The 25,049-nt window shown below is 47.8% G+C and overlaps 1 protein-coding gene across 1 annotated transcript in view; it reads right to left on the reverse strand.

Moving 5' to 3' along the window:
- Positions 1-25,049, reverse strand: part of galnt14 (UDP-N-acetyl-alpha-D-galactosamine:polypeptide N-acetylgalactosaminyltransferase 14 (GalNAc-T14)) — a gene marked incomplete at both ends in the record, with an annotated part of 285,968 nt that overhangs the window by 9,714 nt on the left and 251,205 nt on the right. Inside the window, 2 exons of the mRNA XM_079255488.1 lie at positions 1,219-1,338; positions 18,161-18,305. Coding sequence (XP_079111614.1) covers positions 1,219-1,338; positions 18,161-18,305 — 265 coding nt within the window. The remainder of the gene's footprint in view (positions 1-1,218; positions 1,339-18,160; positions 18,306-25,049) is intronic.

Genomic DNA, 25,049 nt, shown 5'->3' on the forward strand with positions numbered 1-25,049 from the left:
TCCCTTCCTCATTTCATGTCACATTCATTTTAACTCTGCTGTCTTTCATTTCATTCATCCTTTTTCTCTTTCTCTTTGCTTCCCTGTTGCAGCTCTTCTCGTCTTCCTCATTTATTAAAACATCCAAAGTTTTATGTGGTTAAATAACTCTTGAATTAAATATAATAATAATAATAATAACAACAAACAACCAACCAAACAATAAATAAATAAAAAAAATAATATTAGTGTTTCTACAGGAGAACATGGAACAGGATAAATTTCCGTCCTGATTCACACCTCGCAGCATCTCTTCAGACACTGCAGAACATTTCTCTAATTGGCGCCTCCGGCTGGTGCATCGACTGCGCCTCAACTTTCTGTCACCTTGTTTCCACAGGAGACGCTGCAGCGTCACCACGGAGCAGAAACCAGTGTTTGGATTTACTTCAGCTTATTGCTCTCTGTGTTACAGCGACGCGTCATATGATGCATTTCTTTGGACTTTATACTTTTTATTCGATTTATTTTCTACTAATTTAACTTTTGTTCCCTCTTCCCCGTCTTTCTGTCTTCATACCCTCCCACCAGCTCACATCTCTTTTTACTTTTCATTTCCCGTCGTTCTCTCCGTGTTTTTCCACACAGATGACTCACAGCTGAACAACACAGAACAACAACAGCAGAGTGAATCACCAGCGTGAAACAAAGCAGCGTTTTCCGTGTCTGATCACCAGATCCAACCAGATCCACATATCCGCTCAGTTTGTTTCGGCTCCTGAGAATCAGGGAGGGATTAGCAGAAAGATTTTCTCATGTCACCAAGCAGTTGCTGAGACGTAATGAGAAAATCTTCTCTGCTTTTCCACACTTCCTCTCTTTCCTCCTCCTCTTCCTCCCCCCCTCCTCCTCTCAGGTGATTTATTGGTTGTCAGGTTGTTCTCTGCTGCAGGGGCTTCTGGGACGCCGTCAAGGTGCCCAGTGGTCAGGTAATGACAAGTGCGAAAAGTGTGTGTGTGTGTGTTAACAGTGTTCAAAGCTGCCTGTTGAAAGCATCCACTCTGCGATGTGTGTGTGTGTTAAGCAATCATCTTTAGATAAATTTATCTCTACATTAATTAACATTTAGATTAATTTATCTGATACACGGGATCGACTCGCCTGCGGCTACACACCACCTGTCTGCCTGAGCCGTGTGTGTTTGTGTGTGTGTGTGTGTGTGTGTGTGCGTGCTCAGACCTGCTTGCCATCCGCCATGTTGCAGGGCAGCAGCAGGACCTGGGAGGCAGGGAAGGTGGTGGACAGCGACAGGCAGTGCTGCTGCTGACGGATCTGCTGCCCGTGTGTGTACACCCACTCCTGTGGGAAAAAAAACACACAAAACGACTTCATTTTTGTCCTGTTGGGTTTGGAGAGCTGACATCAACCAGAACCGCGTCGCTTCGCTTCTGATGCGCGGAGATGAAGTCATGCAGGCTGAAAGAAGGTGGAGACAAGTAGGTAACAGTTTACTGACTAATGAGAGGCATCAACGGCCTCGTGTGTGTGTGTGTGTGTGTGTGTGTGTGTGTGTGTGTGTGTGTGTGTGTGTGTGTGTAAAACGTAAGGGTTGACGACAGATGATGGATGGGGTCGGATGGTTGCATCTTTGTGTCTAATAACGGCCACCTCGTCAGGCGTCATCCCGCTTCTACCAGGACCACCGAAGAAGAGATATTACATCCATTATTAATGTTGGTTTTTACGACTTAACCCTTAAAAAGCCCGATGTGACGGATCTGATACACAGTTTCTGAGATATTTTTCATCACTTGGTGGGAAAATACTGTTGAGCACAATCTAATAAGTCTTCAGGTTCCTGATGCAGTTATTCTGAAACTACTGCATCCACAGCCCTCCAGATAACAGACACTGGTGGTTGCAAGCGACGACTGACTGGTTGATGTGTAACATATCAGACGGCGCGTCCTCCAGCCGTTTTATAAGCTGTGAAAACAGTCAGATAGTGAGGATAAAGTTGGCGTTTGGTGGAACAGGTTGAGTGCCACTTGTCTGCTCAACGTCAGCTTCCCTGCAGAGGAAAAAACACATTTTTAACATAATGTGTTTAAACCTTGTTGTTTATGCATTAATGTGTTGAAATCTAAGGCGCTAATTTCACCAATTGGTTTAATTTTGACAGCCCTGATAAAAAAAGATCATATTTAAATATAAGCTATAAAAAATATCTTTTTACAATTCCATGGTGCTGCCCTGACAGATACCAGGAGGCAGAAAAGTACAAGAAAATAAATTCAGATAAGTTTGTAAAGTTTTTTTTATTCTACATTATGTTAAAGAGACCTCGTAGGGTAATGGCTCATGTAAAAAAAAAGTTGAAAATTTCTTCATGTGTTTTCTTGAGTCGGAGCTTAAGGGGTTAACATCTCTGGTTGTGACGTGTTGCCACGGTAACCTGCAGCTCGGTCGGCCTGATCACGGTTCAAGGTTCTTATTGAGGTATTTGTGCATAAAGTGACAGTCCAAGCAGACGGGAAATCTTGTGCAGAGTTTCAGGGTCGTCTGTTAAAGGAAAGAAAGTTAAAAAGTAAGTTATAATTAGCACTAAAAGTATAAAATATAAAAAGTATAAATAACTGTACAGGAGGAAGATACTATAAAAGGCAAACTGCACAGTAGAAACAGATAAAAGATAAAAGAGGGAAGTAAGATGATGTTTAACGTTGTGCGACGCGACACAGTTGCTGCTCATCTGAGCAGGATGCAAAATATTATTTTTAGCATTCAAAATCCACAGATATTTTCCTTTTATTGATCCATCATTCAGTCTGCATCCGGTCAGTCAGTCAGTCAGTCAACAAGACAGAAAGACGAAGACGAACTGTTAAACGTGAAACATTGTTGGAGTTTGATGCGTGTGACGTCGGGACACTTCCAGCTTCGTTCAGCTCATTATTAAACATGACGGACATTTCTCAGATTAAAATGACTTAAATGTGTTAAAAAAAAAAACAAAACCTAAATTCTCTTATCAGGAAGGAGTCCCTGTATGGATGGTCATTGTGTCATTATATCTGCAGTCTAATACTTAGATAAGAAATATGGACATTGGATTAATAAATATATTGTTGGATTTTCTAGTTAAATGTATTAAAAAAAACCTCCCCTTCAAATGAGGTTTTGCAACACTATTAGCTTTTTTTTTTTGTATGTTTTTGTTTTATTTCCTTTTAAATAACACTCAATTCTAAAACCACTAAATTTTAAAAGAAAAAAAAACAACTTTTTTTTCTCTGTTAAAGATTTTTTTAGATCTACTTTTTAGGGGGAATTTGACGACATCAGCAGCAAACAGTGAAACCAGAAAAAGAGAGAATAAAATATAAACAGGAGAACTCTGAACTAAACATGAATTTATGTCTGGCTTCAGTCTTTATTTATTCTGAACAGTTTTAAGGATTATTTGGTGACAAGCAAAGTGATTTTCTTTGTTTCTGTGGTGATGAAAGGAAAACAGCAGATTCTCACAGGTAAAATGTTGACTTAAAGAATCCCAAAACAACTGAAAAAGCAGCTTTAAAACATGATTTATTCTGCTTTAATTAAAGATGTCCAAAAGGAAAACCGAACAGACTGAGGATTAATATGATTGGTCGTTTAAGACGTGGTTCAGCAGCGGTGTGGACCATCAGTCTGTCTACACGTCTGCTTCAGGTTCGTCGGAGCTTTAAAACATTCGCGTGCAGCTTTTTATCCCGTGGATAAGAAACACACACACCGATGCAGAAACACGTTTTCTAAGGCAGGAAAAGCTGAGGACGGGTTCAGGTTCAGAGGAACGTCTCCCTGATGGATCAGCGATCATAAAGGAGAAAGAAAACAGCAGCTCGGACGTAAACATGCAGGAAATGACCTGGTGTGTTTATTTAAAAGCCTTCACACACAGACGGCTGAACGTTTACTGAAACTTAGCTGCAGTCCGTAAAAACGCTTCTTTTTCAGGTTTCCAACCCCACCTCGCACCGCTAAGTTTGCTGAAATGAAACTCTGCGTCTTAATGAGATGATCTGAGGAAATAAAAACAGACGAACACGAACCAGGAGGGAATTAGCTTCCACGCGGTGGGAACGGTGCAGTAGGTGTCATTATTCTACAGCTTGTTAAACCTTCTTCCATCTTGTTCTTCTTATTTTAAGTTCATTTCTTTTCTACTGCAAACTGAAGCGCATGTTTAGCCACCTTTATCTGTCTCACAGGACGGACCGTCTGGCTCTACTTTACAGATAAAAACACACAGAACAGGTCGTTTGCAACACTAGTTTGCAAACAGATAAAATGACATAAGAATGAATAAAAAACAAACAAAAAAGGATAAAAATGTGAACTGAAACCAATTTGTCTCCATTTTCAAAGAGATGAGTTAAAATGACAAGAATCAAACAGTAAAATTCAAACAATATAAAGCAGCAAAATGTACAAATAAAGACTCCTGAAGTGGGACAGCAGGTTACAGCTTGGTCTGGACCTGGACTACGTCGAGGTGCGGGTGTTGGATCCTGCCATGATGTCTAACTGGGAAAAACATTTGGAAAGTTTAAAACTAAAAAACATGAAATAAAGTTAAGAAACCTGAAAAAGTATTTTAAATGTGTGAAAAAACTTTTTTTTTTTTTTTTTAACGAATGTTTCCTTTTATAAATGCAACATGAACAGTTTCTGCCTCATATTTTCAGACTTTTTGTTGCATCTTTAATGTTTTCAAGTCGACATTTCCAGTTTCCAACACGGCATCGTTGTCCCCCGAAGGAATTTATTCCTAATATTTACTCTGTTTTATTTACATTTACTCATTTGTATTCATCAGTTTCTCTTTATATGTGTGATTTGCGTTTGTGAACTTCATACAAGCTGCAAAGTCCTGAGAAGTAAAAACAAACAGATGTCAGACTGAAAGTGCTCTGATTAAACTTTCAGCTCAACCAGCTTCCTTCCATCTGAATGTTGGGAAGTTCCTGCAACTCAGCTTCATTCATTCTACGCCTCCATCAGTCCTCCTCTCTACTCCCTCTCCTCCCTCTCCTCCTTCTGCTCTCAGGTGATCCAGCTGGAGGAGAGCTGCAGGGCAGGAGGAGCGCAGATCTACCGACATTTCTGCACATTTCTATAAAAGGCTTTGAGGGACATAGTCGGAGTCCAGACTTCTGTCTGCCTGAACAGATCCACTTCTGTCTGCAACAGGAAGAGAAACGCTGAACCGATCTGTGTTGAATATTTCTCAACTTGTAAATAAGTATTTCAACTCCTTTCTGACTTCCAAAGCAAAAGATCTCGCTGAGAATTGAGCAGAAGAAGGTCATTTCTCACCTCCCACCGCATTGGTTTGCATAAAACTTCTGAAACGTTGTAATGAGATCTGCAAACTGCTGCTTGCATGTTTGCAAAAAGGTTGAGAAGTTTAGAAAAGTTCAAACTTTCTGCAAACATCATGTTGTGTGAGAGCTCTGTAAGCAACACTGGATTTTATCTGCAGAGTTTCAGACTTTGAATTCATCCCAAGCGGCAACCTCCAGAAGTTAAAAGTGAAGCCGATGTGGAAGTGTATAAAACTGCAGTTCCCCCTTCATCCACTAGAGGCTGCAACACACAGCAAATCCCCATAGACTCCCATGTTAAAAAGACCAACTTCACAGCAGAAATAAACATGTTTACAGCAGAAATAAACATGTTTACAGCCTGGTACAAAAATCCATTTTCGGTTTAATAGGTCAGGTTTACCTTCATGACAACTGTGGGGGGAGTGAATTTTTTCTAACTCACCCGTTTAAAAGTAATTTAATCTCAAAGTTCTGCATATTTTGGGGCGTGTCCTTTTGATTGACAGGTACCCGATCTCCCGCTTCAAGTCAGAAGAACGTAGAACAACCGCGGTTTTAAGCCGGTTAACAACGTGACTTAGCTTTAGCCCGCTTACCTCCGTTAGCTGGTTAGTTCCTGTTGTCTCCAGGTTAGCTAGGTTAGCTCTTTGCTACAGAAAGCTCTCAGTTAGCTAGATGTCAATCATCCACCATGACGCTCACAGCCCCCCTCTCAGCTCCACCTCTTTCCCCATATCTGTATTTTCTGGGCGAAACGACACACATGCCCCTGCCAAGATGGTGATGGTAGGAACCGCCCACCGAGCTTCAATTCAGCTCTTCAGAAACCTACGGGTGACGTCACGGAGACTCCGCCCATCTCTTTTCTATACAGTCTATGATTCACCTCCATATTTTCAGAGTTCGGTCTACACGGCTTTGGTTTGGTTTGAAAGTCTGAAACCATAAACAGACTGACGGATCGCATCTCCCTGGAGCGCATGGACATTCCTACAACTCCAGGAACAGTTAGAGGAAGAAGTGTCTGGTTTCCACTTTCTACGACGTTCTGCCTGATCCGCTCAGCAGGTTATGAAGATGAATAAATTACAGTAATTGAATTAATTAAGTAGATCATTCTGGGTTAAAAGGTTTATTAGGATAAACTAAACTATTATAGCTCATCTAACTGGACATAGACATATAGTTATTAGACGTGATTCTCTGCATGTCATCCTGCTGAAACCTTCAGATGAAACACTGGAGGTGAGGAAGCGCTGAGAGGACAGCAGGAGGTCTTTGTAAACCAGCTCGCTGACGTTTTATCTTCATCATCTCGCTGCAGGGTTTATTCTCCGCATGATTGATTTATTGAAGTGCAGCAAATAGAATGACATAAGAGGTTAATTGGTCCTGTAGCTCGATATATCCTCCCTGTGCCGGAGCTCAGTCAGCCCCGTTCTACGCGTCTTTACACAATGGAAGCAGTCACCTCTCTGCTGCAGCTGTCATGTAAACACAACATCAGTCTGAACTGCTGCTAATCTGCCTGTTTTACTGCTTACAGCATCTAAATTCATAAAAGCATCACTTCCAGCAGGTTTATTTCTAGATACATGAACACAATCAATCAATCAAACTTTATATGTGGAGCACTTTCACATACCTCACAGGAACCAAAGTGCTGTACAGGTAAAATAAATAAATCAACATCAAAAGCACTGAAATAAAGACAACATACTAGTTAAAAAGACAAAATAGGACAGAAAGGACCTGGTGGTCCTGCTCTCTGGAGTTTAAAGCAACTTAAAAAGATTAAAAGTTACTTCACACACACTGAGCAGAAGTTTGTCCAGAAATACGGATCATCCCTGCAGGGCCGTACTGAGCTCTGACGGGGCCTCCAGCAGAGTTTGGGTTTGGGGGGGAGGAGCTTAACTTTACTGGTGTTTGATCGTTTCGTACAGTATGAATGTAACACACCTGTTCATCTGCAGGAATCACAGTTAACCAGAACTTTTTTCTTCTCGCTGCCATAAAACAAAATGACGTCATGTTGTTCACGTAAAGGTGATCGGGGACGTCTTGTTGTCGACACATGAGCACAATGTTCCTTGCGTGGGGCTCAGATAAGAATGATGTGACTGGTCATCTGAGATGGGCGTGGTTTACACGGATCAAGGTGGTGAGAAGGGATGAAAATACATGACATTTAAAGACACGGAAACAAAGTTGTGCACGACTGTTTTTTCAGTTTTTCAACCCCACTCCTGCAGTAATCCCCTCTGCCATGCAAAAAGCCTCCTGCAGAACATGAAACATGAAGTTACTGGACTGACCAGACTTTTTACTTGTTTTTTCCGCCTTGAGAAAAGGAACAAAGTTCTCACTACTTGTGGAGAATCTAACAATCTTTACATTATACTGCTGTTACTTTAGAGATGACTTTTAACTTTAAAGGGGATCAAAAAACCTCGTATTTGACAGGAAAGATCAGCTGCAATCTTCCGTTCAGAAACAGCCGGACAACTCGTCATAACAACTCGTTATGTTGGTGAACGTCAACCAACAGACCTCTGCTACGTCACACGTCCACGGCTGGCATCCAGATACAGCTAATGATGATCATAATCCATGATTAAAAAGCATAAAATCATGGTTTTCTGGGTATTACCCATTTTATTTGCATCTTGTTGTATATCTATCTTTATTCTAAATAATATATTGTGATGTTTTAAGCATGCTTGGGGACATCTGGTGGTGTGAGGAACAACAAACAGAACTTGCTCCACTCACACCTTCGTCTGGCTGTAAAAGCTGGAGATTCAGGAGGAGAAAAGGACATGAGATTCCAAGCAGCACAGCTAGAAGCGATGCAGCGATGGGAAGCGATGAGAAGCGATGAGAAGCGATGAGAAGCGATGCAGCGATGAGAAGCGATGAGAAGCGATGGGAAGCGATGAGAAGCGATGAGAAGTGATGCAGCGATGGGAAGCGATGAGAAGCGATGAGAAGCGATGAGAAGCGATGAGAAGTGATGAGAAGCGATGCAGCGATGAGGAGCGATGAGAAGCGATGAGGAGCGATGAGGAGCGATGAGAAGCGATGAGAAGCGATGAGGAGCGATGAGGAGCGATGAAAGCGATGAGGAGCGATGAAAGCGATGAGAAGCGATGAAAGCGATGAGGAGCGATGAGAAGCGATGAGGAGCGATGAGGAGCGATGAGAAGCGATGAGGAGCGATGAAAGCGATGAGGAGCGATGAGAAGCGATGAGGAGCGATGAGGAGCGATGAGAAGCGATGGGAAGCGATGAGAAGCGATGGGAAGCGATGAGAAGCGATGAAAGCGATGAGAAGCGATGAGGAGCGATGAGGAGCGATGAGGAGCGATGAGAAGCGATGAGAAGCGATGAGGAGCGATGAGAAGCGATGAGAGCGATGAGGAGCGATGAGGAGCGATGAGAAGCGATGAGAAGCGATGAGGAGCGATGAGGAGCGATGAGGAGCGATGAAAGCGATGAGGAGCGATGAAAGCGATGAGGAGCGATGAAAGCGATGAGGAGCGATGAGGAGCGATGAGGAGCGATGAAAGCGATGAGGAGCGATGAGAAGCGATGAGAAGCGATGAGGAGCGATGAGGAGCGATGAGAAGCGATGAGGAGCGATGAGGAGCGATGAAAGCGATGAGGAGCGATGAAAGCGATGAGAAGCGATGAAAGCGATGAGAAGCGATGAGGAGCGATGAGAAGCGATGAGGAGCGATGAGAAGCGATGAGGAGCGATGAAAGCGATGAGAAGCGATGAGGAGCGATGAGAAGCGATGGGAAGCGATGAGAAGCGATGGGAAGCGATGAGGAGCGATAAGAAGCGATGAGGAGCGATGAGGAGCGATGAGGAGCGATGCAGCGATGGGAAGCGATGAGAAGCGATGAGAAGCAATGAGAAGCGATGAGAAGCGATGAGAAGCGATGAGAAGTGATGAGAAGCGATGCAGCGATGAGGAGCGATGAGGAGCGATGAGGAGCGATGAGAAGCGATGAGGAGCGATGAGGAGCGATGAGAAGCGATGAGGAGCGATGAAAGCGATGAGGAGCGATGAAAGCGATGAGAAGCGATGAAAGCGATGAGAAGCGATGAGAAGCGATGAGAAGCGATGAAAGCGATGAGAAGCGATGAGGAGCGATGAGGAGCGATGAGGAGCGATGAAAGCGATGAGGAGCGATGAAATCGATGAGGAGCGATGAGGAGCGATGAGAAGCGATGAAAGCGATGAGAAGCGATGAGGAGCGATGAGAAGCGATGAAAGCGATGAGAAGCGATGAGGAGCGATGAGGAGCGATGAAAGCGATGAGGAGCGATGGGAAGCGATGAGAAGTGATGAGAAGCGATGCAGCGATGAGGAGCGATGAGAAGCGATGAGAAGCGATGAGAAGCGATGAGAAGCGATGAAAGCGATGAGAAGCGATGAGGAGCGATGAGGAGCGATGAGAAGCGATGAGGAGCGATGAGGAGCGATGAAAGCGATGAGGAGCGATGAGAAGCGATGAGAAGCGATGAAAGCGATGAGAAGCGATGAGGAGCGATGAGAAGCGATGAGAAGCGATGAAAGCGATGAGGAGCGATGAGGAGCGATGAGAAGCGATGAGGAGCGATGAGAAGCGATGAGGAGCGATGAGAAGCGATGAGAAGCGATGAGGAGCGATGAGAAGCGATGAAAGCGATGAGGAGCGATGAAAGCGATGAGGAGCGATGAGGAGCGATGAGGAGCGATGAAAGCGATGAGGAGCGATGAAAGCGATGAGAAGTGATGAGGAGCGATGAGGAGCGATGAGGAGCGATGAGGAGCGATGAAAGCGATGAGGAGCGATGAGGAGCGATGAGAAGCGATGAGGAGCGATGAAAGCGATGAGAAGCGATGAGGAGCGATGAGGAGCGATGAGAAGCGATGGGAAGCGATGAGAAGCGATGGGAAGCGATGAGGAGCGATGAGGAGCGATGACAAGCGATAAGAAGTGATGAGGAGCGATGAGGAGCGATGAGAAGCGATGAGAAGCGATGAGAAGCGATGAGGAGCGATGAGGAGCGATGAAGAGCGATGAGAAGCGATGAGAAGCGATGAGAAGCGATGAGGAGCGATGAGGAGCGATGAGAAGCGATGAGGAGCGATGAAAGCGATGAGGAGCGATGAGAAGCGATGGGAAGCGATGAGAAGCGATGGGAAGCGATGAGGAGCGATGAGGAGCGATGAGGAGCGATAAGAAGTGATGAGGAGCGATGAGGAGCGATGAGGAGCGATGAGAAGCGATGAGAAGCGATGAGGAGCGATGAGAAGCGATGAGAAGCGATGAGGAGCGATGAGAAGCGATGAGCGATGAAAGCGATGAGAAGCGATGAGAAGCGATGAGAAGCGATGAAAGCGATGAAAGCGATGAGAAGCGATGAGAAGCGATGAAAGCGATGAGAAGTGATGAGGAGCGATGGGAAGCGATGAGGAGCGATGAAAGCGATGAGGAGCGATGAAAGCGATGAGAAGCGATGAAAGCGATGAGAAGCGATGAGAAGCGATGAGGAGCGATGAAAGCGATGAGGAGCGATGAGGAGCGATGAAAGCGATGAGGAGCGATGAAAGCGATGAGAAGTGATGAGGAGCGATGAGGAGCGATGAGGAGCGATGAGGAGCGATGAAAGCGATGAGGAGCGATGAAAGCGATGAGAAGCGATGAGGAGCGATGAGGAGCGATGAGAAGCGATGGGAAGCGATGAGAAGCGATGGGAAGCGATGAGGAGCGATGAGGAGCGATGACAAGCGATGAGGAGCGATGAGAAGCGATGAGAAGCGATGAGGAGCGATGAGGAGCGATGAGAAGCGATGAGGAGCGATGAGGAGCGATGAAAGCGATGAGGAGCGATGAAAGCGATGAGAAGCGATGAAAGCGATGAGAAGCGATGAGGAGCGATGAGAAGCGATGAGGAGCGATGAGAAGCGATGAGGAGCGATGAAAGCGATGAGAAGCGATGAGGAGCGATGAGAAGCGATGGGAAGCGATGAGAAGCGATGGGAAGCGATGAGGAGCGATAAGAAGCGATGAGGAGCGATGAGGAGCGATGAGGAGCGATGCAGCGATGGGAAGCGATGAGAAGCGATGAGAAGCAATGAGAAGCGATGAGAAGCGATGAGAAGCGATGAGAAGTGATGAGAAGCGATGCAGCGATGAGGAGCGATGAGGAGCGATGAGGAGCGATGAGAAGCGATGAGGAGCGATGAGGAGCGATGAGAAGCGATGAGGAGCGATGAAAGCGATGAGGAGCGATGAAAGCGATGAGAAGCGATGAAAGCGATGAGAAGCGATGAGAAGCGATGAGAAGCGATGAAAGCGATGAGAAGCGATGAGGAGCGATGAGGAGCGATGAGGAGCGATGAAAGCGATGAGGAGCGATGAAATCGATGAGGAGCGATGAGGAGCGATGAGAAGCGATGAAAGCGATGAGAAGCGATGAGGAGCGATGAGAAGCGATGAAAGCGATGAGAAGCGATGAGGAGCGATGAGGAGCGATGAAAGCGATGAGGAGCGATGGGAAGCGATGAGAAGTGATGAGAAGCGATGCAGCGATGAGGAGCGATGAGAAGCGATGAGAAGCGATGAGAAGCGATGAGAAGCGATGAAAGCGATGAGAAGCGATGAGGAGCGATGAGGAGCGATGAGAAGCGATGAGGAGCGATGAGGAGCGATGAAAGCGATGAGGAGTGATGAGAAGCGATGAGAAGCGATGAAAGCGATGAGAAGCGATGAGGAGCGATGAGAAGCGATGAGAAGCGATGAAAGCGATGAGGAGCGATGAGGAGCGATGAGAAGCGATGAGGAGCGATGAGAAGCGATGAGGAGCGATGAGAAGCGATGAGAAGCGATGAGGAGCGATGAGAAGCGATGAAAGCGATGAGGAGCGATGAAAGCGATGAGGAGCGATGAGGAGCGATGAGGAGCGATGAAAGCGATGAGGAGCGATGAAAGCGATGAGAAGTGATGAGGAGCGATGAGGAGCGATGAGGAGCGATGAGGAGCGATGAAAGCGATGAGGAGCGATGAAAGCGATGAGAAGCGATGAGGAGCGATGAGGAGCGATGAGAAGCGATGGGAAGCGATGAGAAGCGATGGGAAGCGATGAGGAGCGATGAGGAGCGATGACAAGCGATAAGAAGTGATGAGGAGCGATGAGGAGCGATGAGAAGCGATGAGAAGCGATGAGAAGCGATGAGGAGCGATGAGGAGCGATGAAGAGCGATGAGAAGCGATGAGAAGCGATGAGAAGCGATGAGGAGCGATGAGGAGCGATGAGAAGCGATGAGGAGCGATGAAAGCGATGAGGAGCGATGAGAAGCGATGGGAAGCGATGAGAAGCGATGGGAAGCGATGAGGAGCGATGAGGAGCGATGAGGAGCGATAAGAAGTGATGAGGAGCGATGAGGAGCGATGAGGAGCGATGAGAAGCGATGAGAAGCGATGAGGAGCGATGAGAAGCGATGAGAAGCGATGAGGAGCGATGAGAAGCGATGAGCGATGAAAGCGATGAGAAGCGATGAGAAGCGATGAGAAGCGATGAAAGCGATGAAAGCGATGAGAAGCGATGAGAAGCGATGAAAGCGATGAGAAGTGATGAGGAGCGATGGGAAGCGATGAGGAGCGATGAAAGCGATGAGGAGCGATGAAAGCGATGAGAAGCGATGAAAGCGATGAGAAGCGATGAGAAGCGATGAGGAGCGATGAAAGCGATGAGGAGCGATGAGGAGCGATGAAAGCGATGAGGAGCGATGAAAGCGATGAGAAGTGATGAGGAGCGATGAGGAGCGATGAGGAGCGATGAGGAGCGATGAAAGCGATGAGGAGCGATGAAAGCGATGAGAAGCGATGAGGAGCGATGAGGAGCGATGAGAAGCGATGGGAAGCGATGAGAAGCGATGGGAAGCGATGAGGAGCGATGAGGAGCGATGACAAGCGATAAGAAGTGATGAGGAGCGATGAGGAGCGATGAGAAGCGATGAGAAGCGATGAGAAGCGATGAGGAGCGATGAGGAGCGATGAAGAGCGATGAGAAGCGATGAGAAGCGATGAGAAGCGATGAGGAGCGATGAGGAGCGATGAGAAGCGATGAGGAGCGATGAAAGCGATGAGGAGCGATGAGAAGCGATGGGAAGCGATGAGAAGCGATGGGAAGCGATGAGGAGCGATGAGGAGCGATGAGGAGCGATAAGAAGTGATGAGGAGCGATGAGGAGCGATGAGGAGCGATGAGAAGCGATGAGAAGCGATGAGGAGCGATGAGAAGCGATGAGAAGCGATGAGGAGCGATGAGAAGCGATGAGCGATGAAAGCGATGAGAAGCGATGAGAAGCGATGAGAAGCGATGAAAGCGATGAAAGCGATGAGAAGCGATGAGAAGCGATGAAAGCGATGAGAAGTGATGAGGAGCGATGGGAAGCGATGAGGAGCGATGAGAAGCGATGAGAAGTGATGAGGAGCGATGAAAGCGATGAGAAGCGATGAGAAGCGATGAGGAGCGATGAGAAGCGATGAGAAGCGATGAGGAGCGATGAAAGCGATGAGAAGCGATGAGGAGCGATGAGGAGCGATGAAAGCGATGAGGAGCGATGAGAAGCGATGGGAAGCGATGAGAAGCGATGAAAGCGATGAAAGCGATGAGAAGTGATAAGGAGCGATGAGGAGCGATGAGAAGCGATGAGAAGCGATGAGAAGTGATGAGAAGTGATGAGAAGTGATAAGGAGCGATGAGGAGCGATGAGAAGCGATGAGAAGCGATGAGAAGTGATGAGAAGTGATGAGAAGTGATAAGGAGCGATGAGAAGCGATGAGAAGCGATGAGGAGCGATGAGGAGCGATGAGGAGCGATGAGGAGCGATGAGAAGCGATGAGAAGTGATAAGGAGCGATGAGGAGCGATGAGAAGTGATGAGAAGTGATAAGGAGCGATGAGGAGCGATGAGAAGCGATGAGAAGCGATGAGAAGCGATGAGGAGCGATGAGGAGCGATGAGGAGCGATGAGAAGCGATGAGAAGTGATAAGGAGCGATGAGGAGCGATGAGAAGTGATGAGAAGTGATAAGGAGCGATGAGGAGCGATGAGAAGTGATGAGAAGTGATAAGGAGCGATGAGGAGCGATGAGAGGCGATGAGAAGCGATGAGAAGCGATGAGGAGCGATGAGGAGCGATGAGAAGCGATGAGGAGCGATGAGAAGCGATGAGAAGCGATGAGGAGCGATGAGAAGCGATGAGAAGCGATGAGGAGCGATGAGAAGCGATGAGAAGTGATGAGAAGCGATGAGGAGCGATGATAAGCAGCAGATTTCTCCCTGTTTTCAGACTTAGCCGCTGCAGGTAAAGAACACACTAACCAGCGTGGAGACAAAGTCTGCGTGCTCCCGGCACTTCACGGGCTGAAAATACCGGCGACACCTGCAGCTCCGTGCAAAGCGGCGAGCTGAAGTGCCATTTTTCGAGGTGCCTGTAGTCTGCCGCTGTTCTTTCACACATCCACAGCCTGTTTATTCCTTACAGCTGGAGACACTGATGTTCACAGAGATGCTGCTGCCATATGCAGCCATCCAGCTTTACCTTAACGCAGCAGGCTGACGTGTCCCAGATGACTGGCATACGAGCGCTCGGCGCTGCTGCACAATTACAAATCAGTCTCTTTGCTTCGTCTATTGATTTCTTTTCCCCAGTGTGAGAAATGCATCTCTTTCTGAGGGAATAAAACTGGAATCTTCACCTTCTGTTTGCTCACATATCGTATATTTATGTCTCAGATTTCCTATTTCCACTTATCTGTAGGACATTTTCTTTAGTTTGAGGAGATGATCCAACAGAAAGAGGATTAGCTACTGGCTACCAAAGCCAGGAACTCCTTTACAAGGTGAAGCAGCCATCTTTTCTGACATTATTTTGTCCCGATGCGTCATTAAAGTTTTATGTTTAAGTGTCATAAAGTGTTTTATTTTTAACCTTGGTCCAAATGTATTTAATATTGAGCACAAAATACTGATAGCAAAGAAATGTAAACCTATTTTCCTGGACAGTTGAGGTTGTGAAGTCCTGGAAATTAGCTGCTAATGTGAGCCCTGCTGCACAAATAACACCAGATATATTCAGAATTAATGTTAACCATGAAGACCTGAGAGCTTCTGGTCCTGAGCATGCACTTTGCACTTTTCTGACTGTTGCAGATGCAGGTTTTTACCTGCAGTCTTCTTAAACCTGCAGAGTTTGTTAACCTCATCCTGTGTTCAGCAGTGATGACTTTCCTGTTGCCACAATGCAGCTTAACTCAGCTTTCATCAAAGGTTTGGTCTCAGCGGTTAAAGACCAAACTCTCTCACAAGCTGAAATTTCACGTTTTCACAGACAGGAGGATATTTGGAGAAGCTTATCTGATCTGTGTCTGTTAAAGCTCCGGCGTTATGCATATTTAAACCGTCTCATCAGGGCATCAGCAGCCCAACAACATTGTTTTCAGTGTTTCAGCCAAAGCTTTGATTCTCAATTTCAGCCATTCCCAAAAGTCTCTCTAGTGACCTGTAGGGTTGTTTCTCTGTCTGAACCTTTAACATTCACGAGTGGGGTGTGTCCACGGCCCTTTTGGGAAGAGGATGCAGCTTTTCGCCGGCACCTGATCTGTCATTTAAAGAGCGAGTGGGTCAAGAGCAGTATCTACTGCGGGGGGGCGTGGTTATTTTCCTTCCTGAGGTCACAAAGGGAAACATGTCAGACTCACCTGTTTGAGCACATATTCACTAACAAGCGGAGCAAGAGACAGAATTTTGTGGTTTTTGGGTCTCATATAAAGACTACGAGGACACAGCTGTCCTATAAATAATACGAGACGTGTAGCTTCAGTCATCACCAGTTAGAAACAATGACCAAACCTTTCAATAAAAAGATGAAAAAAGCTCATTTCCCTCTTATACGGGTTCTTCTTTTAGTTTGATCCACTGCAGATAACGTGCAAACCCCGAGGGGGTTTTTACTTTTCAACCATCAGCGATACCGAGGCTTCGTCCAGGACTTTGTCCACCGTCCTCCTTCACTCATTTCACTGCAAGCTCGGAGATCTGAACCAGCAACCTCTCAGTCACATGGCAGCTTCTCCAGCTGTAAGGCCTTCAGGCTGCTGACACGTCGGCTTTCTGCGAGCCGACTTGTTAGTGCGAATCACAGCCTCCACACTCGCTCTGAACGTGGAATAATGAGAATCCTATGGGTATTAATTATATCTGAAAGAAGAGCGAACACACACATACACATACACATACACACACACACACAGAGGCGGTTTGGTGTGTTGCTGTGCTCAGTATGAAACGAGAACAGAGGATAAGCACACACACATGTAGGAGTAAAAAACAAGTGGTCTGCACAAACAGATCTAATGGGAGGTTTGAGGGAATACTGGGGACAAAGTCCAGCTTTTCACACCTTCCCACTGACATCAGCAAGAAAAATAAAAAAAAAAAAATCTTATTTTACCAGGAGAATCACACTTCAGAGATGAGAAATCTCTTCTAAGAGCATTTCCTGGTCAGAACAGACACTTTTAAACTAGTTTGCAGAAGTTGAACTGGAACAGAGCAAGAAATAAACATGTCTCCCAACCAAAAACGTCTCACCATGAGTTCCCCAAGCAGGAGCCTCCAAGCCAGAGGTCTTCAGGAGGGGTCTGTGGAAGTTCTGCAGGGCAGTTCTGGATATTCTAGGTGATTTAAACGCATATTAACCTGAAACCAGCATTGTAATGGCATAAGACACTGATCCTCAGTGTTAATTCAACAAGTCGCGTTCAATATACCAAGACAAGAAGAGAGCCGCTTTTCCCCCAAAATAAAATAAATAAATGAAAAAAAAAAATCCATGTTACATATCCTGCAACGTTGCCAAATCAGTAACATTCAGCTTTTTTTTTTTTTTTTTTAGCAAGGAATCATTATCCTAAATATTGCAGAGTAATGGCATTCTGATGCAACAGTATATGTTAAAATACAATAATAAGTGTGATTGTTTCTTAATTCAATATATATACAGAGCTCCTGACGGAGCAGCTCCTGGGTGGAGACTGGTGCAGCTGAAATCAGCCAAAACTGGCAACTCTGACAGGTTTCTGCAAGCAGCCTGCAGCTCTTGTTTGTGGAGAGAACTGCACCGTTGAGGATCATTATGACTTGTTTAGATGCATTTTCAGAAAGCCAGAGGCTGCTTCACGAGCTGCAAGGCAAGAGTCGGTGAGCCGTATGCGATGAGGAACGCTGACACAAGACGTTATCTTTCCGTAAGAAATGCACACAAAGTCAAGCTGGACACCTGTTAGTGTCTTTTTAAGGCCCCTGCACACAAAAAGGAGGTCCATCCCGATTCCCTGCAGCAACAAACCCAGGCTGCATTCCACACACCGCCTCAGTCAGGCTCCCTGACCTGCCGAGAATCCATTAGATCACCAGCTAACTACGACACGAAGAAGGTTCTTTTGTAAAATAAAGACACAAACAAAGTCAACATCTACATCAACAGGAATCGTGTACAATCAGATCCAGATAATCCAGACAAAAACACTGTAGATCTGCAAACATTAAAGCTGTAAAGATAGAGAGCAGCTGCACACAGACCTGCTGACCAGCTTCATGGAAGACAAACCTGTGGATGACTAAACCCCACAAGCTCATTTCATAGGACTGATTTAATAAAACAGTTTCTCCTTTTAGCGTTGATCAGCCAGTTTCCCACCAGCTGTGACTGGTGGGACTGGTGGGGAACTGGTTTACCCACCTGATTGATAGCAGGGACGCCTTCTGTTCCTACGCAGGGAGCCATCGTGAGGACGGGCAGGTCTTGGCCCTCCACCCGACGGGACTCCAGACAGTTCTGCCTCTGCTTGATCACCCCCGACTGGGAGTCGGAGTCGTCTGGAACCCTGATGAAAGACAGGACATGCTGGTCAAACTGGAAGTTGGACAAATACAAGCTGAAGTTTTTACAAATTTATTTATCAGATGAAATGTCTTCAGTTTCAGATCCTCCAGTCTCAGCTGGAGACCTCAACTGTTTACTGGTCCAATGGTCCTCTACCTGAGACCACCTCATCTGGTCCTCAACCTGAGACCATCTCCTCTGGTCCTCAACCTGAGACCATGTTTCTGTTCCTCTACCTGAGACCATCTCCTCTGGTCCTCAACCTGAGACCATGTTTCTGTTCCTCTACCTGAGACCATCTCATCTGGTCCTCAACCTGAGACCATCTCCCTGGTCCTCTACCTGAGACCATCTCCTTTGGTCCTCTACCTGAGACCATCTCCACTGGTCCTCAACATGACACCATCTCCTCTGGTCCTCAACCTGAGACCATGTTTCTGTTCCTCTACCTGAGACCATCTCCTCTGGTCCTCAACCTGAGACCATGTTTCTGTTCCTCTATCTGAGACCATCTCATCTGGTCCTCAACCTGAGACCATCTCCTCTGGTCCTCAACCTGAGACCATGTTTCTGTTCCTCTACCTGAGACCATCTCATCTGGTCCTCAACCTGAGACCATCTCCCTGGTCCTCTACCTGAGACCATCTCCTTTGGTCCTCTACCTGAGACCATCTCCACTGGTCCTCAACATGACACCATCTCCTCTGGTCCTCAACCTGAGACCATGTTTCTGTTCCTCTACCTGAGACCATCTCCTCTGGTCCTCAACCTGAGACCATGTTTCTGTTCCTCTATCTGAGACCATCTCATCTGGTCCTCAACCTGAGACCATCTCCTCTGGTCCTCAACCTGAGACCATGTTTCTGTTCCTCTACCTGAGACCATCTCATCTGGTCCTCAACCTGAGACCATCTCCCTGGTCCTCTACCTGAGACCATCTCCTTTGGTCCTCTACCTGAGACCATCTCCCTGGTCCTCAACCTGAGACCATCTCCCTGGTCCTCAACCTGAGACCATCTCCCTGGTCCTCTACCTGAGACCATCTCCTCTGGTCCTCTACCTGAGACCATCTCCACTGGTCCTCTACCTGAGACCATCTCCCTGGTCCTCAACCTGAGACCATCTCCTCTGGTCCTCAACCTGAGACCATGTTTCTGTTCCTCTACCTGAGACCATCTCATCTGGTCCTCAACCTGAGACCATCTCCCTGGTCCTCTACCTGAGACCATCTCCTTTGGTCCTCTACCTGAGACCATCTCCACTGGTCCTCTACCTGAGACCATCTCCCTGGTCCTCAACCTGAGACCATCTCCCTGGTCCTCAACCTGAGACCATCTCCCTGGTCCTCTACCTGAGACCATCTCCTTTGGTCCTCTACCTGAGACCATCTCCACTGGTCCTCTACCTGAGACCATCTCCCTGGTCCTCAACCTGAGACCATCTCCTCTGGTCCTCAACCTGAGACCATGTTTCTGTTCCTCTATCTGAGACCATCTCATCTGGTCCTCAACCTGAGACCATCTCCTCTGGTCCTCAACCTGAGACCATGTTTCTGTTCCTCTACCTGAGACCATCTCCACTGGTCCTCTACCTGAGACCATCTCCCGGGTCCTCAACCTGAGACCATCTCCTTTGGTCCTCTACCTGAGACCATGTTTCTGTTCCTCTACCTGAGACCATCTCTTCTGGTCCTCAACCTGAGACCATCTCATCTGGTCCTCAACCTGAGACCATCTCCCTGGTCCTCTACCTGAGACCATCTCCTTTGGTCCTCTACCTGAGACCATCTCCACTGGTCCTCTACCTGAGACCATCTCCCTGGTCCTCAACCTGAGACCATCTCCCTGGTCCTCAACCTGAGACCATCTCCCTGGTCCTCTACCTGAGACCATCTCCTCTGGTCCTCTACCTGAGACCATCTCCACTGGTCCTCTACCTGAGACCATCTCCCTGGTCCTCAACCTGAGACCATCTCCTCTGGTCCTCAACCTGAGACCATGTTTCTGTTCCTCTACCTGAGACCATCTCATCTGGTCCTCAACCTGAGACCATCTCCCTGGTCCTCTACATGAGACCATCTCCTTTGGTCCTCTACCTGAGACCATCTCCACTGGTCCTCTACCTGAGACCATCTCCCTGGTCCTCAACCTGAGACCATCTCCCTGGTCCTCAACCTGAGACCATCTCCCTGGTCCTCTACCTGAGACCATCTCCTTTGGTCCTCTACCTGAGACCATCTCCTCTGGTCCTCAACCTGAGACCATGTTTCTGTTCCTCTATCTGAGACCATCTCATCTGGTCCTCAACCTGAGACCATCTCCTCTGGTCCTCAACCTGAGACCATGTTTCTGTTCCTCTACCTGAGACCATCTCCACTGGTCCTCTACCTGAGACCATCTCCCTGGTCCTCAACCTGAGACCATCTCCTTTGGTCCTCTACCTGAGACCATGTTTCTGTTCCTCTACCTGAGACCATCTCTTCTGGTCCTCAACCTGAGACCATCTCATCTGGTCCTCTACCTGAGACCATCTCCCTGGTCCTCTACCTGAGACCATCTCCTTTGGTCCTCTACCTGAGACCATCTCCACTGGTCCTCTACCTGAGACCATCTCCCTGGTCCTCAACCTGAGACCATGTCCTCTGCTCCTCTACCTGAGACCATCTCTTCTGGTATCCTACCTGAGACCATCTCCCTGGTCCTCTACCTGAGACCATCTCATCTGGTCCTCTACCTTAGACCATGTCTCTGGTCCTATACCTGAGACCATCTCCTTTGGTCTTTTACTTGAGACCATGTCTTTGGTCCTCTACCTGAGACCATCTTATCTGGTCCTCTACCTTAGACCATGTCTCTGGTCCTCTACCTGAGACCATCTCCCTGGTCCTCAACCTGAGACCATCTCCTCTGGTCCTCAACCTGAGACCATCTCCTCTGGTCCTCTACCTGAGACCATCTCCTCTGGTCCTCTACATGAGACCACGTCTTTGGTCCTCTACCTGAGACCATCTCCCTGGTCCTCAACCTGAGACCATCTCCCTGGTCCTCAACCTGAGACCATCTCCCTGGTCCTCTACCTGAGACCATCTCCTTTGGTCCTCTACCTGAGACCATCTCCTCTGGTCCTCAACCTGAGACCATGTTTCTGTTCCTCTATCTGAGACCATCTCATCTGGTCCTCAACCTGAGACCATCTCCTCTGGTCCTCAACCTGAGACCATGTTTCTGTTCCTCTACCTGAGACCATCTCCACTGGTCCTCTACCTGAGACCATCTCCCTGGTCCTCAACCTGAGACCATCTCCTTTGGTCCTCTACCTGAGACCATGTTTCTGTTCCTCTACCTGAGACCATCTCTTCTGGTCCTCAACCTGAGACCATCTCATCTGGTCCTCTACCTGAGACCATCTCCCTGGTCCTCTACCTGAGACCATCTCCTTTGGTCCTCTACCTGAGACCATCTCCACTGGTCCTCTACCTGAGACCATCTCCCTGGTCCTCAACCTGAGACCATGTCCTCTGCTCCTCTACCTGAGACCATCTCTTCTGGTATCCTACCTGAGACCATCTCCCTGGTCCTCTACCTGAGACCATCTCATCTGGTCCTCTACCTTAGACCATGTCTCTGGTCCTATACCTGAGACCATCTCCTTTGGTCTTTTACTTGAGACCATGTCTTTGGTCCTCTACCTGAGACCATCTTATCTGGTCCTCTACCTTAGACCATGTCTCTGGTCCTCTACCTGAGACCATCTCCCTGGTCCTCAACCTGAGACCATCTCCTCTGGTCCTCAACCTGAGACCATCTCCTCTGGTCCTCTACCTGAGACCATCTCCTCTGGTCCTCTACATGAGACCACGTCTTTGGTCCTCTACCTGAGACCATCTCCCTGGTCCTCAACCTGAGATCATCTTCTCTGGTCCTCTACCTGAGACCATCTCCCTGGTCCTCAACCTGAGACCATCTCCTTTGGTCCTCTACCTGATACCATGTCGTTGGTCCTCTACCTGAGACCATCTCATCTGTCCTCTACCTGAGACCATGTCTCTGGTCCTCTACCTGAGACCATCTCCCTGGTCCTCAACCTGAGATCATCTCCTCTGGTCCTCTACCTGAGACCATCTCCCTGGTCCTCAACCTGAGACCATCTCCTTTGGTCCTCTACCTGATACCATGTCTTTGGTCCTCTACCTGAGACCATCTCATCTGTCCTCTACCTGAGACCATGTTTCTGGTCCTCAACCTGAGACCATGTTTCTGGTCCTCTACCTGAGACCATGTCCACTGGTCCTCTACCTGAGACCATCTCCTCTGGTCCTCTACCTGAGACCATCTCCTCTGGTCCTCTACCTGAGACCATGTCCACTGGTCCTCAACCTGAGACCATCTCCTCTGGTCCTCAACCTGAGACCATCTCCTCTGGTCCTCAACCTGAGACCATGTCCTCTGGTCCTCAACCTGAGACCATCTCTTCTGGTATCCTACCTGAGACCATCTCCCTGGTCCTCAACCTTAGACCATGTCCTCTGGTCCTCTACCTGAGACCATCTCTTCTGGTATCCTACCTGAGACCATCTCCCTGGTCCTCTACCTGAGACCATCTCCTCTGGTCCTCTACCTGAGACCATCTCCTCTGGTCCTCTACCTGAGACCATGTCTTTGGTCCTCTACCTGAGACCATCTCATGTGGTCCTCTACCTTAGACCATGTCTCTGGTCCTCTACCTGAGACCATTTCCCTGGTCCTCAACCTGAGACCATCTCCTCTGGTCCTCTACCTGAGACCATCTCCTCTGGTCCTCTACCTGAGACCATGTCTTTGGTCCTCTACCTGAGACCATCTCATCTGGTCCTCCACCTGAGACCATCTCCCTGGTCCTCAACCTGAGACCATCTCCTTTGGTCCTCTACCTGAGACCATGTCTTTGGTCCTCTACCTGAGACCATCTCTTCTGGTATCCTACCTGAGACCATCTCCCTGGTCCTCAACTTAAGACCATGTCCTCTGGTCCTCTACCTGAGAACATCTCATCTGGAATCCTACCTGAGACCATCTCCTCTGGTACTCAACCTGAGACCATGTCTCTGGTCCTCTACCTGAGACCATCTCCCTGGTCCTCAACCTGAGACCATCTCGTCTGGTCCTCTACCTGAGACCATGTCTCTGGTCCTCTACCTGAGAACATGTCCTCTGGTCCTCAACCCGAGACCATCTCTTCTGGTATCCTACCTGAGACCATCTCCCTGGTCCTCAACCTATGACCATGTCCTCTGGTCCCCTACCTGTAACCATCTCTTCTGGTATCCTACCTGAGACCATCTCACTGGTCCTCTACCTGAGACCATCTCATCTGGTCCTCAACCTGAGACAATGTTTCTGGTCATCTACCTGAGACCATCTCCTTTGGTCTTTTACCTGAGACCATGTCTCTGGTCCTCTACCTGAGACCATCTCCTCTGGTCCTCTACCTGAGACTATCTCCCTGGTCCTCAAAATGAGACCATCTCCTTTGGGCCTCTACCTGAGACCATGTCTTTTGTCCTCTACCTGAGACCATCTCGTCTGGTCCTCTACCTGAGACCATGTCTTTGGTCCTCTACCTGAGACCATCTCCTCTTGTCCTCTACCTGAGACCATGTCCTCTGGTCCTCTACCTGAGACCATCTCCTCTGGTCCTCAACCTGAGACCATGTCCTCTGGTCCTCAACCTGAGACCATCTCCTCTGGTCCTCAACCTGAGACCATGTCCTCTGGTCCTCTACCTGAGACCATCTCTTCTGGTATCCTACCTGAGACCATCTCCCTGGTCCTCTATCTGAGACCACCTCATCTGGTCCTCTACCTTAGACCATGTCTCTTGTCCTCTACCTGAGACCATCTCCCTGGTCCTCAAAATGAGACCATCTCCTTTGGTCCTCTACCTGAGACCATGTCTTTGGTCCTCTACCTGAGACCATCTCCTCTGGTCCTCTATCTGAGACCATGTCTTTGGTCCTCTACCTGAGACCATCTCCCTGGTCCTAGATCTGAGACCATCTCGTCTGGTCCTCAACCTGAGACCATGTCCTCTGGTCCTCAACCTGAGACCATCTCCTCCGGTCCTCTACCTGAGAACATGTCCTCTGGTCCTCAACCCGAGACCATCTCTTCTGGTATCCTACCTGAGACCATCTCCCTGGTCCTCAACCTATGACCATCTCTTCTGGTCCCCTACCTGAGACCATCTCTTCTGGTATCCTACCTGAGACCATCTCACTGGTCCTCTACCTGAGACCATCTCCTCTGGTCCTCTACCTGAGACCATGTCCTCTGGTCCTCTACCTGAGACCATCTCCTCTGGTCCTCAACCTGAGACCATGTCCTCTGGTCCTCTACCTGAGACCATCTCTTCTGGTATCCTACCTGAGACCATCTCCCTGGTCCTCTATCTGAGACCATCTCATCTGGTCCTCTAGCTTAGACCATGTCTCTTGTCCTCTACCTGAGACCATCTCCCTGGTCCTCAAAATGAGACCATCTCCTTTGGTCCTCTACCTGAGAACATGTCTTTGGTCCTCAACCTGAGACCATCTCGTCTGGTCCTCTACCTGAGACCATGTCTCTGGTCCTCTACCTGAGACCATGTCTTTGGTCCTCTACCTGAGACCATCTCCTCTGGTCCTCTACCTGAGACCATCTCCCTGGTCCTCAACCTGAGACCATCTCGTCTGGTCCTCAACCTGAGAAAATCTCCTCTGGTCCTCAAC

This window comes from Telmatherina bonti (genome assembly GCF_933228915.1).
Source record: "Telmatherina bonti genome assembly, chromosome: 16".
Classification (NCBI taxonomy): Eukaryota; Metazoa; Chordata; class Actinopteri; order Atheriniformes; family Telmatherinidae; genus Telmatherina; species Telmatherina bonti.